The 16,090-nt window shown below is 58.2% G+C and overlaps 4 protein-coding genes and 1 long non-coding RNA gene across 7 annotated transcripts in view; 1 reads left to right on the top strand and 4 right to left on the bottom strand.

Annotated features, from left to right (window-relative positions):
• Positions 1-3,735, bottom strand: part of Mvp (major vault protein) — a 28,176-nt gene extending 24,441 nt beyond the window's left edge. The window contains exon 1 of the mRNA XM_059266612.1: positions 3,606-3,735. Coding sequence (XP_059122595.1) covers positions 3,606-3,607 — 2 coding nt within the window. The 5' untranslated portion in view covers positions 3,608-3,735. The remainder of the gene's footprint in view (positions 1-3,605) is intronic.
• Positions 3,736-3,980: 245 nt separating this feature from the next.
• Positions 3,981-7,253, bottom strand: Pagr1 (PAXIP1 associated glutamate rich protein 1). The gene is made up of 3 exons (XM_059266623.1): positions 5,349-7,253; positions 5,105-5,187; positions 3,981-4,389 (listed from the first exon to the last, which is right to left on the bottom strand). The coding sequence occupies exons 1-3, from the start codon at positions 5,819-5,821 to the stop codon at positions 4,190-4,192; spliced, it is 756 nt and encodes a 251-aa protein (XP_059122606.1). The 5' UTR covers positions 5,822-7,253; the 3' UTR covers positions 3,981-4,189.
• A 17-nt stretch (positions 7,254-7,270) lies between these two features.
• On the bottom strand, positions 7,271-10,027 carry Prrt2 (proline rich transmembrane protein 2). Its single transcript, XM_059266618.1, has 3 exons — positions 9,879-10,027; positions 8,274-9,234; positions 7,271-7,898 (listed from the first exon to the last, which is right to left on the bottom strand). The coding sequence occupies exons 2-3, from the start codon at positions 9,174-9,176 to the stop codon at positions 7,608-7,610; spliced, it is 1,194 nt and encodes a 397-aa protein (XP_059122601.1). The 5' UTR covers positions 9,177-9,234; positions 9,879-10,027; the 3' UTR covers positions 7,271-7,607.
• Positions 10,028-10,185: 158 nt separating this feature from the next.
• Positions 10,186-13,437, top strand: LOC131913841 (uncharacterized). Of its 2 annotated transcripts, none has more exons than XR_009379966.1 (3): positions 10,186-10,492; positions 11,928-12,550; positions 13,009-13,437. It is a non-coding gene; the product is annotated as an uncharacterized LOC131913841 (long non-coding RNA). The 2 variants fall into 2 exon arrangements; XR_009379965.1 differs by having other exon boundaries at positions 12,963-13,437.
• Positions 10,966-15,973, bottom strand: Maz (MYC associated zinc finger protein). 2 transcript variants are annotated; one of them, XM_059266603.1, is made up of 6 exons: positions 15,870-15,973; positions 15,144-15,230; positions 14,211-15,070; positions 13,776-13,839; positions 13,340-13,511; positions 10,966-12,029 (listed from the first exon to the last, which is right to left on the bottom strand). In XM_059266603.1, the coding sequence occupies exons 1-6, from the start codon at positions 15,903-15,905 to the stop codon at positions 11,872-11,874; spliced, it is 1,377 nt and encodes a 458-aa protein (XP_059122586.1). In that variant the 5' UTR covers positions 15,906-15,973; the 3' UTR covers positions 10,966-11,871. The 2 variants fall into 2 exon arrangements, with proteins under 2 accessions (XP_059122586.1, XP_059122583.1); XM_059266600.1 differs by having other exon boundaries at positions 12,023-12,570.
• Positions 15,974-16,090: the final 117 nt, after the last annotated feature.

The following is a 16,090-nucleotide window of genomic DNA, read 5'->3' as shown; positions in this document are numbered from 1 at the left end:
AGAAGCTTCCAGTCTGAGGAAACAGGATCAGCTGAGGAACTGGCAAGGTGAGGTGGCTGTGGCTTGTTTTGCTTCTCTGATCTTCCAGCATTCACCCCAATACCTGGCCTCGGATTTGTTTTTATCAATAAGACCCTTTAAGATTCACGCTACACAGATCCACCTGCCTCTGCCTCCTGAGGCTTGCACCACCACTGCCTGGTGGGAGGATCCATCGGAAGGAAGCACACCAAGCTCAACAATCAAATCAAATCAAATCAGACTGCATCTGGAGTGCAGAGACTTTCCCTCCTTTCTCTGGTGGGTATCCGGTCCAGGGCAGCACTAAGGTGACTGTGAGGTTGAGTGACAATGACTCTGAATCCTAATCTGCCTTCAGGAGAACGACACCACGACCCTTTGCAGCCTCATCCCGGCCCTGTGGTAGCATTCCGGTTTGAATAGCCTCTCTCCTGTGGCTAACAGTTCCTACTGCCCAGCGTCGTGCTGACATCACAACTCCCGCATTTTCTAGTTTAAGCACTAACACTACCGAAGTTCACTTTCCTGCCTTCTCTGATAAGAACCCTTCTCAGGTTTATTCCAAAAATAAACCTGTCCCCCGACCAGCCTGGGGCCTCCTCATTTTCTTTTTGTTATACACACCTCCCAGTGCTGAGATTATAGGCCTGTGACACCACAGTCAGAAACTTCATTTGCCAATCCCTCCCCTGGCTAGCTTCAAGTAGCTCCCTTTGTCCCCAGCTCTGCTCACGGGGTCTGGACAGGGCAGACAGTGAAAGTGAAAGCAGTGCCCAGCCCGGCCACGAGATCGCTGTCCACTCGGGGTTTGAGAAAAGGTGAACGTTCAGCATAAGCAGGCACTCTCCCTCCCTCCGGGACCTCACCTTCCACCGTGTTAGTTCTGGGGCTTGAACTCAGATCACCAGTGAGGCTTGGTGGCAATCTCGCTAGCCCCTCTTAAAGAAAATCTTAACCAACCTAGGCCTGGAGTGGCAGCCTACACACCCCAATACTGTAGCACAGGCATGCCAGACTAGGGAAGGCCAGAGTGAGACCCCAGAAGAAACTCTTAATTAACCTCAACTGTGGCCCAGCTAGGCCACTTTGTGGTAGGGGACAGCTCGGTGGCCTCACCATGTGCCAAGCTGCTCTGCCAGCCCAGAACTCTGCCCCCAAGATGTTACAAATGAATGCCAGTTGTCAAAGGTGAAGTGTGTAGACTGGAAGTGGGCTTGGAACCTATGATCGAGAGACAAGTTTTCTCTCCTGGACAAGACTTGCCTGGGACGTCTTTTTTAAACTTTTCTCAGTGTGTGTGTACATGTGTGCAGGTGCCCACAGAAGCCAGGAGAGGTTATCAGATCCCACGGAGTTAAAGCACTCGTGAGCCTCTCAGTGTGGGTACTGGCAACCCAACTCCGATCCTCTGAGCAGCAAGCCCTCTAAGGCACAGAGGTATCCCTCTAAGGCCCACTTTGGTTTTTAAGAGGAGTCTTATTTTACTGGTAGGCTAGCCCAAGTAGATGGGACCAGTGGCTTAAGCTCTCACACCTGGCTTCTGGCTGACATTTAATCCTATCCACACTGTCTCCCAGGCCTTACTTAGGATCTGTAGGATCAAGGTTTACAGGAAAATTCTGGAACTTGTATCTGAGGCATAACCCTCACCACCAACTCCTACTTGGAACATCCCAATCCACCACATGTTAAATATCTTTTATTGACTCATTGTGGCCTAAGATGCCAAGGTCTAGCTCAGTCATTCTGCTCTTGAAGTAAACCAGGCTTGCCCTGGGTCACCACTATGGCAGTATGGCTTGCGAGGCCATGGGACATAGAGGATATGGGTGGGGCTGTTGCTGTCCAGGAAATGGCACCAATGGACATTCAAAGGTGAAGGTTTTCTATAACCTGAGCTAGTGACCAACCTCTGCTACACAAGAAGCTGAGAGTATGGCACACACCACAGGAAGTCTGAGCACCCAGGCACTCAAGGTAGTAACTGTCTTGCCCAACTGCCCCACCTCAGAGCAGGGTGGATACCCTATGTGCCAAAGGTATTGGTAGAGTTTCCGGGAGAGCCATCCAGAACTCCTGTGATGGCCAGCCTCTCTTCCCTGTCCCAAGGGTCCTCATGTAGGAAGCAGAGGACATTAGGAACAGCTGCCTCAACCACCTTCTCCTACCAGAGTTGGGCTCCAGCCAGAGTTCCCAAGTCCGCAGAATCTTAGGCTGGTTGTCCATTTGAGCTTACTACTGTTCACTTCCTCTTCCCCCAAAGATGCTTGTTCTCACTGAACTCTGCACCTTCTGCAAATTAAGCTACCCTGCTCGCCAGTTCTCAAGTGATTGGCCAGGGCCCATAGATGGCACAGCCCTGCACAGGGCAGGAAAGCCTCTACAACTGACAGAGAAGGGAATCAAGGGGGTCAATTCACATGCCCATCATTCAAGAGAAAGCAGAGCCAGGTCCCTGGGAGTAAGGGCAGGGAAGTAAGACCAGAGATGGAGCCTGAATGGAGGCTGGAACGTTCGCTAACTGGCTTTTGTTATTGAGACAGGATCTTACGCTGTCGCTCAGGCTGTGGTGGCACTATGTAACTCAGGCTGGCCTCAAACCTCTGGAGGAGACCCTCTTGCCTCAGCCGCCCAAGTGCTGGGATTAGAGGTGTGAACTGTGTCTGGCAAGGACCCCCTGTTTGTTTTTTTAAGGAAGTGTGCTAGGGGCCAAAAATAGGGTCTTAGGTATGCAGTTACTCACAACACTGAGTCACACCCAATCCATCAGTTTGCCGAGTCTCTGCCTAAAATACATGAAACTCCAGGTTCGATCCCCAGCACTGAATAAAACTGATAGTGGTGGCATACATCTATGTCAGCATTCATTCAGGAGGCGAGGCAAGAGGAACAGATGTTCAAGGTCATCCTGGGCTACACAGAGTTCAAAAGCAGGCTGGGCGGTGGTGGCGCACGTCTTTAATCCCAGCACTCGGGAGGCAGAGCCAGGAGGATCTCTGTGAGTTCGAGGCCAGCCTGGGCTACCAAGTGAGTTCCAGGAGAAGCGCAAAGCTACACAGAGAAACCCTGTCTCAAAAAACAAAACAAAAAACAAAAAACAAAAAAACAGAGTTCAAAAGCACTTAGGAAACATGAGACCTTTTCTCATAAAAACAGAAGTCAAATAAATAAAACAGAAGGAAAAAGATGGGGGGTCTCACTATGTGTCTAAGTTGGCTTGGAGCTCCAGGGCTCAAGGCATCCTTCTGCTTCAGCATCCCGAGCAAGTAGTTAATAAATGTGTGTAACTGGGCCTGACAAAAGGACCCCCTCACCTCCCATCTTCTGTGAGATCCTGATGTCGGGAGGTTGGAGGTGTTGGGGGATGAGGACATCGGCAGGGTGTTTGAAAACCCAGAAAACTAGAAAGTGAAACCTCCCAAGGAAGAGCTACCAACGCCCTCCTTCCTGCCCTTTGTGGCTAAGGTGTTACTGCCCCAGAAAAGCCGCTGGAAAGCAGGAGCACTAGAGAGCCAGTGAGGCAGACACCGACTCCTGGGCGGGAGTTTGGGGTCCCGGCAGGGTCGCGACGCCGCCGTACTCACATTTAGCAGGGTAGCTGGCTGCTGCAGGCCCGCAAGTCAGGAATTCCCCTCACCAGCACCAGGGATGACTTCCCGAAAGGGCTGGGCAGGCAGGGGCGGAGCCTGACTATTTAAAGGGCCCTGCAACTGATCTTTTCCTCCTCCAGGGTGCAGCTCCAGACACTGCCGTTCGGTCCATACTCGGCAATCTGCTTTGGTACTAAATGGTGGGACTGGACTGAGAAAGGGTCAGAGGACCTAACGGGAGGGGAGGTTGGTCAGATGATGGCTGGGTACACCTCTGCCCTATCTGGCTTCAATATTCCAAGGTGGAGGAATACAGTTCTGCCTCTGCCCAAGTGAGGACAACTGCCGGGGTTCAGTGGCAGTCTCTGCTAAGAAGACCATTCTGCATCTTTTATTAGACTCAGCAAATCCAGCTCAGAACTGCAAACAGACATTCAACAGAACACACACTTTCCTGCAAGGCACTGAGCTGTGAGCTTGAGGCTTTTTCCTGTGACAAGTTCCCCAGAGCCTGGGCTGGGAAAGGCTGGCCACGCCCAGTGGAAACAGTCTGCACCTGTAGGCCACAGCAGCAAGAGTCAGTACTTCCGCTGCCGGGGAAAGAGGCTATTCCCCGAGGATCGGAGTGGAGGGCTGGCAGGGCTGGGGCCCTCTGAGTCTAAGCTGAAGAGGTCTCTCCCAGTGCGAAGGATCTGCTCTTCTAGCTTCTTATGTCGCTTCATGTCCGAGAGGACCTTATCCAGACGGGCCTCACGTTTCTGGCTCCGGGCTGAGCTTCCTAAGGTAGAAAACGGGACAGGACTGAGGTAGTGAGTACCTCCCACCCCTACACTTATAGACCTTGTTGAACACATGCATTTTGGGCCTCAGCACAGAGCAGCTAATGCTTAGGGCTGGGTCACACACAGGATGACGGACACCCATAATGCGATGGCTATTGAACATACCTAGCAGACACACACACACACACATGCACGCAAAGGTCCTGGGGCACTGGGGTGGGGACAGAGGACTCAGATTCCCTGGACATGCTCTTCCTCCCTGTAATAGAATCCTCTGCAGGACCACAAGCATAGAAATGACAGGACTTAAAAGGACCGCTCTGGCTGCTGAGACCAGTCAGAACTGTGGAAACCGTCGAGCAAGAGAGAGATGGGGTTAAAGGTAGATCTGTAGATGCAGAGCTAATGGAACTTGACCAGGTGGGAGAGAACTCAAGGATTCTGAGAGTGAATTCTAGGAAGTCACATGGGCTGGGATAGCGCATCAGTTCTTGGTGATGTACACAGCAATATACAATTGTGTTCTAGAGAATACTGACCAGGAGGCTTTGGACTTCTGGCACTAAGACGAAAGGAACATGAAACTTGATAGGAAGAAGGTCTATGGGTCTCTTACAGGGAAGTAAGGCACTGACCTAAGCCAGAGATACCCTGCCCCGGTGTGTATGCTCCTTCCTGTACCTCCCATCAATTCTTCCCTCCTACTCGTACCTGGCGTACGTCTTCTGTCAATCAGTGAGTCCTTTGGTGTCATTGGCTCATCATCAAAGTCAAATTCTGTAGGCATGTGCGGCCTGAGACAGGGTGAACCGAGAATGAAGGGTGAGGGAGGCCCTCCCAAACGCCTACTGGTATACCCCAGCCTGCTGGCGCATCCTTTCCTGCTCTTCCCTCCCTCCAGTGCCTGTGCTCAGGAGATTAGTCCCAGGGACAACGTGTAAAGTTAGGGCCTCACTTTTCCTCCTCCTCCTCTTTGGCCTCTGGCTCCTCATCTGATCTCTCCTCTTCACTCTGGGCTTCAGGAGTAGGCGGCCGGCGGGGCAGGATCTCCGCTTGAAGCTCCAGAGTACCTTGGGCAGCCAGCAGTTCGTAGAGTCGCTGGATTTCGGAGGGTGGGGGCATCCAGGACTGCCCATTGGCCGGCAGCTCCACCTCCTCATCGCTGCAGGGCACACACCAGTCTTCGGATTCTCCCTCGGCGCGCTCGGCGCCCGCAGCGCTGGGAGCGTCTAGTGCCTCCTCGGCCCTGGATCCCTCACGCCCGGCCTCCTCCTGACCTCCTTGCCCCTCTTCCTCGGCCTTACTAGCCGAGACAGAGGGACCTCCGGTGTCCTCCACCGCCAGAGCCTGGAGGCCGGAAGTCACTTCCCCTTCTTCAGACAGAGGCGCCGCTGTGCTGCCTGCAATGGTTCCATGGCCCAAGGACATAGAGTACTAGAAAAGCCCAGCAAAGCAGGAGAGTCTGGAGTACCAAACCAGGGCGCCTCCCCCCGAAGGGCTGCGATCCACTGGGGTTTACGAAATCTCCAGGCAGTCCAACACTGACTGCGGTCACAGCACCGTCCCCGGGAGGGGGCGCTCAGATCCCGGCCCGGACAGACCCCACCCCACGGATCCAAATCCAGAATCCTGCCGTTCCCGGGGACCCGCGGAAACCACGCTCGGAGACGGAAAGGGAAGGGCCTGCTTTCTCGCTTTCACATCGCTCTCTCCAACACCTGGACGGGAGTCATTTCCTCGGACCTCGCAGACCTAGTTCGCGTCCACTCAGCGGCGGTACAAACCTGGAGCTAAAGCCCGCCTCCCAGGCTGCGCACGGTCGCAGCACGCAGGCGCAGAGAAATGGCGCGCGGAGACTCCACTGTAATCAAAGCTACTCGAAAGAGGAAACAGGAGGCTTGCGCATGCGCAGAGAGGCCCGTAGGCATCGCTAGCTTCGACCCACACTAAAGATGGCCACTGCGGCAGCGCATGCGTATTTCGTCCACGAGGGCCTGCCAGAAAGCAGTACCTTGACTGCAAACCAACACAGGGACCAACCGAGGCGAGTCTCATGCATTCTGTTTATTGGTGTTTGAGAATCATGCAGCATTCAGCATACAAAAAGGGAGACTCAGTTTGATTTTTTAAAGGAAGTTTAGTTTCCCCCAACTTTTTTTTTTGAAAGAAAGGAAACAAAAAACCCCCACCAACTCCGAAATGCATCACAGCTGGCTCCCTGCCTCCTCAGAGGGCTGTCGCGTGCAAACCTCCCTCATCCTCTCAGAGAATAATTACAGAGCTCCCCCAACCCTCCCTGCAGCTGAGAACTTTGGTCCTTTTTCCCCTTCCCCTCTTTTTCTTTTTGAATCTACTGTTCACAAAGCAAGTGAATGGCCCAAACCCCTCAGACCTTCAAACAAGAAACTCTGAGGTTAAAAAGCCCAAATGGGCAGGTCAACTCAGGCTGACCCTGCGGCCGCCGCGGCGCTCCCTCTTCCCCTGAAGTTCAGAAGGAGGACTCCCATTCTTGTGCAAGTCCCCCAGGTGAGGCCTGGCTTGCCAACTTTTCGACCCAATAGGCACCTTAGGGATTGGGGTTGGAGTATGGTCTGGGCCCGGGTGGTCCCCAGTAGAGAACAGTCAGAGCCTCTAGCTAGGCAGTCCTCCCTCAGCCTGACCTAATACTGCAGTTTTTGCAGAATAAATGGCGGCAGAGAGTGAAGATACTCAGGGAAGATGAGAAGGGGTCAGGGGAGGGGCAAGGGGAAAAGATGGTAAGGAAGGGAAGAAAAGAATGGGTTAGATACCAAGACAATGAAAGGTAGGAGGTCAGGGTTAATTAAGGTTCCGAGGATTCCAGAGGCAGGAAGAAGTGCAGGGGGTGGGGGTGGGGGTGCTGGGAGAGATGCAGAGGTGCAGAATACAATTTAGATGTTCAGGAAGGCTTCCAGAAGTGCAGAGAGGTTTTTCAGAGTGCAGGGTTGGGGAGGTCAAGAGGCAGGAGGGGAGATTCGCAGGCCAAAGTGCAGGGAGAAAGGGGGCCTAAGCCTGGCAGGGGAGCCTGGCAGGATGCAGGAGCAGGGAAGAGGCTGTAAACAAGGCTGCTCAGGCTCCCTTGGTCCCTAAGGATGGGGGCCAGGGCCATGGACTGGGCTTCCCCCAGGGTAGGGATGGACCCAAGACAGCTCCCAACAGGAAGAAAAGTCTTGGAATGCAGGGCAGAGCCCCTCACTTATACACTGTGGGAGAGGAGAGCGACAGACAGGGAAGGAGACAGGGAGAGACAAAGGAACAGGGAGGACAGACAGGAGAGAGCAGGGTCAGGGGTTAGTAAAGCTGCCCTTGTCAACCCTTCCGCTCCTCCCTTTCCTGTCCCCGACCCCCACTCACCGCCTAAGTTGATGACGCAGGAGGCGATGATGATGAGGACCCCCCCTACCAGCGCCACGATGCTTAAGAGCTTGGCTACTCGGCCCAGACGCTGAGCCCCATCCACGTCCCCCTGCTGCAGGCTGTTCCGGGACTGGGGTGAGGGTGAGGGGTTTGGAGGTATCATGGCCCAGGTCAGCAGGAGCCAGGTGAGAGAGTCCAGAGGAAGGAGGTCAGCCCCATGGGGTTAAGAAAGGAAGGAGGATTGGGAGTGCAGGAGGAAGAGGGCACACACAGGTCAGCAAGGTTGTCTGAAACACATTTCTCCTCCCCTCCCGCCTGAAGGGGTAGGGCAGGAGTGGCTTGGAGGGTTAGATCCTGGGGAGAGGCAAGCAAAGGCCCAGCAACCGGGCAGGTGGGATCCATGCAGAGAGAGGTGAGGGAAGGTGTCGTTACTGGGGCTCTATTCTGACACTGGCAGGAAGCTGGGAGCCACAAAATGCCTGGCCCAGGGTCCCTTGGGGCTCACCATGACGGCATAAGCGAAGGCCACAATGTTGACAGGCCACATGGGGCAGAAGCAGGACAGGATGGCAAGGATGATGTAGTCCCGAGGTTTCTGGGTGCCATCACCCCCTTCCACCCCAGGCCCCGCCAGCTGGGAGCTGGGATGGCGGCTCAGGCTCCCTCGAGGAGATCCTGGATGCCCACTATGAGGCCTTCCTTTTCTGTCCTCCTCAACCAGCTTCTGCAGCACCCGGGGGGGAGCCCCGTTGGCTGGTGGCGTTTTGGTTGAGGGTGGTGAGTGAGGCTGGGGGGCTGGACCCTCTTCCCCATCGCCAGCCTGAAGGGGAACCACCGCTCCATTTTCTTGCTTTTCGCCTACACTCTCTGTCGGGGCCTCAGTGGCAGGGTCCTCTTGGGTGGGGGCCTCTGGCTGGAGGGGTAGCTTAGGAGCAGGCTGGGAAGTTGGCTGAGGGTCTGCCTGGGTGTTTAACTGGAAAGCAGGCTCTGAGATTGGCTCAGGAGGGGCTGCAGACTGCTGCTCAGACCCCTGATCTGCTGCAGCCTCTTTGTTCACATCTGGTTTGGATGCTGGCTCTTGGCATTCGTCTTTGGGGCTGGGGCTGGGGCTGGGGCTGGCCTTGGGTTCTTCTCCTGGGTTTAAGCTGAGGTCTGTGGCCTGGACTGTTTCTGGGGCCTCAACTGGGGTCTCTGTGGTTTCTGGGGCCAGCTCAGCCTTAGGTCCTGAGTCCACAGGGGCTGCCGTGATATCTGGGCCTGACTGAAGGGCCTCTGGCTGGTCTGGAATCTCTGCTACAACCTGGTCAGGACCTAGTCCAGCTTCAGAATGGCTAGGTCCTTCTGTCTGGGTCTTGGAACTATCTTCTCCCCCCTTCATCTCAGAGACCTCAGCGCTGCTGGCTGCCATCTTAGAGAAGGGAGATGGGAGAGGGCCCGTGGGGAAACAGCAGTGCCACTGGCAGATCCTGGAAGAGGAGGAGACAGTCTTGGTGAGGAGGGAAGAGGGGCTGGCATCACCACAGGCCGAGGCTAGCCTGTGCTGTCCCTAGGGAGAGGAGGAAAAGTTGGAGTTTCCTTTGCTTTGAGGTGGGACACCCTTGGTGGAGAAGTGTTCTACCTCAAGTCTGCTTGGAGAGCCCTGGGAAGATAAACCCTTTTCTACACAGAACCGCTCTAGGTCTGTTCCTGGATCCATCCAACACACCCAACAAGACCCAGACTCTCAGACCCCACCTCGAAGGTACCCCGGCTCATCAAAACCTGTGCATAGCACAGACACTCCAACAGACAGACGGACAGAGAACCCCACACATTCTGCTCCTTTTGTACCCTTCCCTTCTTTTCCGGGCACACCACCTGAGCAGTGCGGGTTTTCTTGCTGCGCATTTGGGCTCAAATGCCCCCCTTCCTCCCCGCCCCTTTCTGGAGAGACCTGGCATCATCTTGTGCATCCCTTCCCAGCCCTTCTTTTAGGGGTTCCCTTGTTGCCTTCAGAGAAGCTGAGGGGGAGGGGATCCTCTCCCGATGGCATGGCGCACCCAGCACCACCCTCTAGTTCGCCTGGCACCTGCATTCCCATGCCACCCAGCTGTCTGTCGTCCACTCCTACCGGCGGCCTCAGTCCGTCCCAGTCTCATCCGCTGCCAGCCTCGGGACTGCTCCTGCGTCCCGCCGCCACTGCTGCTGCAGCAGCCGCAGACCGGGAGGGAACAAGTCTGTGAGCAATGAAGGGAGGCGGCGGATCCCCCCTCCTCTCTCCTCCCGGTTTGCTCGGCCCTTCTTCTCTGGTCCCCTCCCCTAAGCTGCGCTGCTGCCGCGCCACCCCCGCCCCTAGCACGCCTCCTGCCCCTCCCGGACAGCCCAAGGGAACCTCGTGCCAGGCCCCGTGTTACCTGGGTAACCGGCCCGGGGACCACTGGTGCCCCCTCCCTGCCCTTTCTCACGCGCACCTCCTGGTGGGGCACCCCCTTCCTAAGTCCTCGGCCCCTCCCGCCCAACGGTCGCCGGGGGATCCTGGCAGAGACCTGGGTTTGTGAGACCGACCAGTGAGGACTGGGAGGAGGCATCCTGAGCAGCATAGATGGGTTAAGGAGACAGGTCTAAGTTTGGGGCGGCTGCAAGGGTACCGCGTCGGGTTTCAAGTGAAAGGAGCCTGCAGAACTGAAGCCTCCCTCCAGGAAAGCAACAGCAATGTGTGATGGAAGCTTGAGGGTCTCTGGAAAGGTCTGAGCAAAGCCCAGAAAAAGAAAATTCCAGCAAGCTAGGCAGATAGATGCTCAGGGCCACCGTGGAACAGCTAAGGCAAACAGCCCATGACCACCACGGTACAACCGAATACAGTTTACCCAACCCTTCTGCATCTGCACCAACCATGGCCTCTGAAATGGGCAGGCATTTGGCGAGGCTCTGTGCAGCCTGCTGCTGGGTTGCGGAAGGGAGGATACCATGAATGGCCAGCTTGGGCATCCCAAACCTCCAGTGGGCATTCCCTAGAGATCTGGAGTTTGCTCTCTGCAGCCTCTGGATTCTTGAGGCCACCCTAAATCGGTGCTGTAGCTAGAGACTATACCTCAGGAGGGAAGAAGTCAGCAATTTACAGGGCCAGAAAAGTTGGGACTAAGCTGAAGGCCAACAAAGAACCCTTCCTCTCCCTAAAATGGATGAGGCGCACACACATGGAGCTTGGTGAAGAGAACTTAGCAACCCAGAGACAAATTTTTATTTAAAATTTATTGTAATGGGGTCTGCGCAAAAGGAGGGAGGGGAAGGGGGGGGGAAACATGCAAGGGACACAGGAACACGATGACATGGCCAGGGCCACAGCTTCTGTTGTGGGAAAGAGGAGAAAAGGCCAGGGCTGGGGCTGGGGCAGAAGAGGGAAGGGGGAGACACCGTGGCTGCATTCCCCCACCCCCAGGAAGCACCTCTTGTCCCTGGCTCTCCTCCTTCACCCTGGCCCCGAAGATTCCATCTCTCTTGTTCTGCCTCTGGCCCTAGTGGCTCCTTCTGACGCTCCCTTTGGCTTTTCCCTGGACAGACACTCCAGTAGGAGGTTTGGGGTTTAATCACCCTACCTTACCGAAAGCATCCCTCTGCCTTCCCTGCTTCTGCCCCTCAAAATACCACCTATCCTTCCTCTGGGACAGAATCTTAATCCCCCTCCTCTCTCTCCTCCCTCCCCCTGGGAAAAAAAACAACAACAAAAAGAAAGCACCAACTCCCCAGGAAGGGGCAGCAGACAGGAGGAGGGACTGGAGGAGGAGAGCACAGGACCTTCTAGGGAACGGCTCACAGATCCCTGGAGGAAAGGCAAGGGGGTAAAGGTCGAGGGCAGTGGCTGCTGCTGTCCTCTGCCACCCCTGCTCACTGTCCAGGGGACTTCAACACAACTCAAGGGACAGGTGTTTGTAGGGTCGGCTCTGATAGGGAGAAGAAAGGAGCAGGAGAAACATTGTTAAAACCTAGTGAATTCCTTCTTCCTCCTCCTCCTCCGTCTGGAGGCTCCTTGGTTGATGGAGAGCAGTGAGGAGCTGGTGGGAAGAGGAGACTGTACCAAGAAGAGCTTTCCTCCACTCTTCTCCTCTCCTCCATCAACTTGGAGCTCACCAGGGCTGGGAGGGAAGTGGCTGAGAGCTCACTGGTACCCCCTCTGCCCCAGAGAGGGAGCCCACAGCTGTGGGAGGGGCTGCCACTGCTGCCGCCGCCGCCGCCGCCGCCGCTGCTGCTGCCGCCGCTGCCATCGGACAAACCTCACCAGTACCTACAGTGAGAAACACCAAGGATCACAGCACAACCTGAATGGCAAGAAACATGCTCCGTACCCCAGACTTTCCAACTATTTCCCTACATCCCCTGGGACACAGCCGTTACTCACTTCCTATCTGGCCCCCGGAGGCTTTGGCCTGCCTGCTTACCCAGATAGAGCAATTCTTTACTGCCCTCTCTGGACCCCAAGTCTCCCTAATCTGAGTGACAGACTGACATCCCTGGCCTTCCTGAGATCCCCTATTGGGCCCTTTGAACTCCCTTGTCCCACACATCCCATCCTGCCCCCCCAGCCATGTCCCACGCCTTGCCTGGTGGGTGCAGGGGTCCCCCTCAGCAGGTAGGCTGTGGCTGGGGGGCATCTCCCGGGATAGGAGGGGCGGCCCCCCCAAGATGGGTCTGCATGTGGCCGGCCAGCTGGGCAGGGGTCTTGCAGTGCACGCTGCACAGTTTGCACAGGATGCGGTCAGCCCGCGGGGCCTGGAGCCCATGGTCCTTCACCGCGTGGATGCGCAGGTATGCTGCTGTGGTGAAGCCTATGGGGGGTGGATTGGGATGGGGGGTGGGGGTCAGCCTGGTGGAGACCCCAGAGACAGGGCTGTTCTCCTAGGCTGGGGACACCCTCCTCACATGGCACTGTCCTCCTCCCACCACATCCTTGGTAGGCTGGGGCCAACTACTCCACGGGGACATAGCCCTTCCTTCCCTGAGCTTGGGGCCTGGTTTGAGTGGTGCCTGTTTCTTAATCCTTAATATCTAGAGATCTTCCCCCATAACTGGGAGATCTCTCCCTCGTGACAGGACACTGTTGCCTAGCTTTTTGAAGGGTTGACTCTCAGAGACGGCTGTGTCCCCCTCTCCAGTGCCCCAAATCTCAGCTCGTTTAGTGAATAACCACACGAAGACAGCTTTCTCGGTTACTGGGCAGGGTGTGTGATTGTTACACCCGTGCTGATGGACTCCACTTGCCCCAGGAGCTGGAGACAAGAACTTGTGGCTGCAAAGTTGAAACCCTGGGGACTGGCTTTCTTGAGTACTCCTTTCACAAAGCAACCATGTCCCACTTGATTGTCCCCAGGCACACCCGGGAGGTTGAATATCTGCTACTGTCTCCTCTGAGCCATGGCATAGAATTTAGTGATGTTCAGTTACTTCCAATGCTGTTGTGCTTGCTTCTTAAAGGGCTCTCTACATGCCACGAGCTCTTGGCTACAGCGCCCTTAACCCACATTCGTGAAAACCCCACCAGCTCTGTGCCCACCACCCCAGGTTGTCCCCGCCCTCCTGACATCCCTTAGCATGTACCTTTGTTGCAGAGCTCACAGACATGGTGAGGGCCCTGGCTGTGCACCTTCATGTGGTCCGAAATATAAGCCGAGCTCAGCATCTTGCCACACACATGACATGGCACCTTCTCCTCGTGTCGTACTGTGTGCGCGCGGAGTCGGTCCTTCGTGGCGAAAGCTGCCTCACATTTCTGGGGGGAGGGCGTGGGGGGGTCACAGGAGAGTTAAAGCTTCGGGGAGCAGAGAGAAGGGAGCAAGGTAAAGGGATCAGAGCCTTGGGGGTCTTTGATCTGTAGGAAATGGGCGTGAGATGACCAGGCCTTGAAGGAGAAATGCGAAAATGGAGTGAAAAGGCAAAAAGAGAGAGAAAAAGGGGGTCTGAGAGGCTGACCTCAGACAGCTACAATGAGGATCAAAATCATGCAAAGCAGGAGAGGCGGCAGCGGGCTTCCTACCTCACATTTGAAGGGCCGCTCTGTGGAGTGAACTTGTCTGACGTGACTGTTGAGGTGATCCGGCCTAGGGATATGTTGAGTGGGGGGCGGGTTAGGACTAAGGCTCCAAGGTGAGGCGTGCCTCCAATCTTCCTAGGCTCCTCCAAAGGCCCTTCCCAAAAGCCCCAGCGTTCCCCCCACAGCTTCGGTCCTCAGGCAGGAAATCCCTCAAACTGGGATTCTCTCTCTGCCCAGAGGAAGCTTGCCGTCAGCCCAAAGACCCACCTCCTCTAAAGTACCACCCCCTGCTCCCAGGAACCACGAGGCTCGCTCCCCTCCTCCCTGGGAGTGGTTCCCGTCCCCAGCATCGGGAGCCGCCTCCCCACCAGCCAGCCAGGCCACCTCGCTGCCCTCCCCCCACCATCGGCCCAGCGGGCAGCCGAGGCCCCTGCACACCGGGAGAAGCTCTTGCCACAGTGGGAGCAGTTGTAGGGCTTGTGCACAGCGCCGTCATGTGAGCGCACGTGGTAACTCATGCGGTCCTTGCGCTTGAAGCGCTGCTGGCACACAGGGCACTGGTAGGGCTTCTCGTCCGAGTGCGACAGCTTATGTCGGTTCAGGTGGTAGACGTCGCGGAAGGCCTTGCCGCACATCTCGCAGGCGTGATTCTTCCGGATGCGCTTTCCAGAGGCGGTCGTGGTCACGACGCCACCGGCCGCCACCGCGGCTGGGCCTCCGCCAGCCCCGGCTTCTCCCCCTCCCCCGCTGGCCCCGCTCAGCTGGGGCACACTCAAGAGGCTCAGGGGCACCATGGTGGGCATCTTCATAGCACCCGAAGGGACCCGGCCCGCCTTGGCTCCTGTGTGGATGGCTTCGTGCCTCCGCAGGTTGTAGCCGTTCTTGAACTCCTTGGCGCACAGGGCGCAAATGTAGGGCCCCTTGCTCTTTGTCTTCTTCTCCAAGACAGATGCAACGGGGGCCACGGCGACTGCGGAGGTCGGGGCGACGACAGCGGTGGCTGCCGCGGCGGCGGCGGCGGCGATGGTGGCGGCCGCGGCGGGGGGCGCGGCTTCGGCGGCGGGTGCGGATACGGCAGGGGGTGGCGGAGGAGGCGCCGGAGGCTGCTTCAGGGCCGCGGTGTCCACTGTGGAGGCGGCAGCAGGGGCCGGGGGTGCAGTAACCACTGCGGCGGCCGCAGCCGCCGCGGCCGCAGCGGCGGCGGCCGATTCCTGCGCGGCGGCGAGGACCGGGAGCAAGTCCACTTGGAGGGGCTCGGCCGCCGGGGCCTGGGGCGTGGGTGGGGGCGCCGGCGCGGCCTGCAGAGACAAGGCGCCGTGTGGGCCGCGGTCGCTGGTCGGCGCCTGCCCGCCCGGCCCGGCCCCTACTCACCTGGAACGGACTCTGGGCGCAGCCCTGGGAGGCAAAGAAGCGGGACTGGAGCTCAGCCCCGACCTGCAGGGGGTTCTGGGCGTGACCCTGAGGTGGCGGGAAGGAGTTCATGAGGCCGCCCACCCCCCGGGAGTCCAGGCCCAGCACGGGGAAGGGGGGGGGCCAGCAGCGTGCAAGGGAACACGGGGAACATGGCCTCGGCCACGGTGGGGCCCCCGGAGCTCAGCGGGAGCCGGGGGCACGGGCCGCGCGGGGCCCGGGCTCGGGGCGCCGCCCCCGGCCGGCCGGGTTGGGCCGAGCCGAACGCATGGCCCGAGGGCCGCCCCGCCGCCCGCGCACCCCGGCCGGCGGGAGGGAGGGAAGGAGGGCGTCTTGTGGGGCGCGGAGCGCGGCGGCGGCGGCGACGCCCCCTGGGTGGGGGCGAGAGGCCCCGCGGGGCCGAGGGCCGGGGCCGGGGGCGGGGGCCCGGGCGGCGGCGGCGGCGGTGGCGGCGGTTGGAGCCTGGCGGGGCGGGGTGGGGGGAGCGAGGGAGCAGCTTCGGCCCCCGCCGCGCGCGCGCGCCCAGCCGGCGCCTCGGGGAGGGCGGGGGAGGGCGCGAGGGAGGGAGGGGGACAGCTGCGCGCGCACCGGGCGCGCGGAGGGGGGGTGGGACGGGAGGGAGGGCGGGCGGGCGGGCGGGAGGGGGTGTGGGAGGGGGGGCAGGGGCGGGGGGGCGGGGGTTGTTACCTGGAAGATGAAGCTGCCCCAGTTGCTGGGATCCATGGCGGAGGGAGGAGGGAGGTGGCTCGCGCTCACCCTGGGGCGGGAGGAGGAGGCGGCGGCGGCGGTGGGGGAGGGGGGACCCGGGGAGGCGGCGCGCAGGGAGGGAGGGGGGAGGAGGGTGGGGGAGCGGAGCACACGGCGCGCCGGAGGGCGGGCGGGGGGCGCGAGGACACACAAGAGGCTGG

The sequence above is a fragment of the Peromyscus eremicus genome, chromosome 1, assembly GCF_949786415.1.
Source record: "Peromyscus eremicus chromosome 1, PerEre_H2_v1, whole genome shotgun sequence".
In the NCBI taxonomy this organism is placed as follows: Eukaryota; Metazoa; Chordata; class Mammalia; order Rodentia; family Cricetidae; genus Peromyscus; species Peromyscus eremicus.
Note: the sequence above shows the minus strand (reverse complement) of the source record. Positions and strands in the feature narration are given on the sequence as shown.

Coding starts and splice junctions, on each gene's coding strand:
- Pagr1 (XM_059266623.1), bottom strand. CDS start 5,821: ATGTCCTTGGGCCATGGAACCATTGCAGGCAGCACAGCGGCGCCTCTG. Junction 5,188..5,348: donor AAAGAGGAGGAGGAGGAAAA/GTGAGGCCCTAA, acceptor ACCCTGTCTCAG/GCCGCACATGCCTACAGAAT. Junction 4,390..5,104: donor TGACAGAAGACGTACGCCAG/GTACGAGTAGGA, acceptor TTTCTACCTTAG/GAAGCTCAGCCCGGAGCCAG.
- Prrt2 (XM_059266618.1), bottom strand. CDS start 9,176: ATGGCAGCCAGCAGCGCTGAGGTCTCTGAGATGAAGGGGGGAGAAGAT. Junction 7,899..8,273: donor CCTTCGCTTATGCCGTCATG/GTGAGCCCCAAG, acceptor CCCTCACCCCAG/TCCCGGAACAGCCTGCAGCA.
- Maz (XM_059266600.1), bottom strand. CDS start 15,905: ATGGATCCCAGCAACTGGGGCAGCTTCATCTTCCAG. Junction 15,071..15,143: donor GCGCCCAGAGTCCGTTCCAG/GTGAGTAGGGGC, acceptor TTGTCTCTGCAG/GCCGCGCCGGCGCCCCCACC. Junction 13,512..13,775: donor AGCGGCCCTTCAAATGTGAG/GTAGGAAGCCCG, acceptor CCCTCCCCCCAG/AAATGTGAGGCAGCTTTCGC.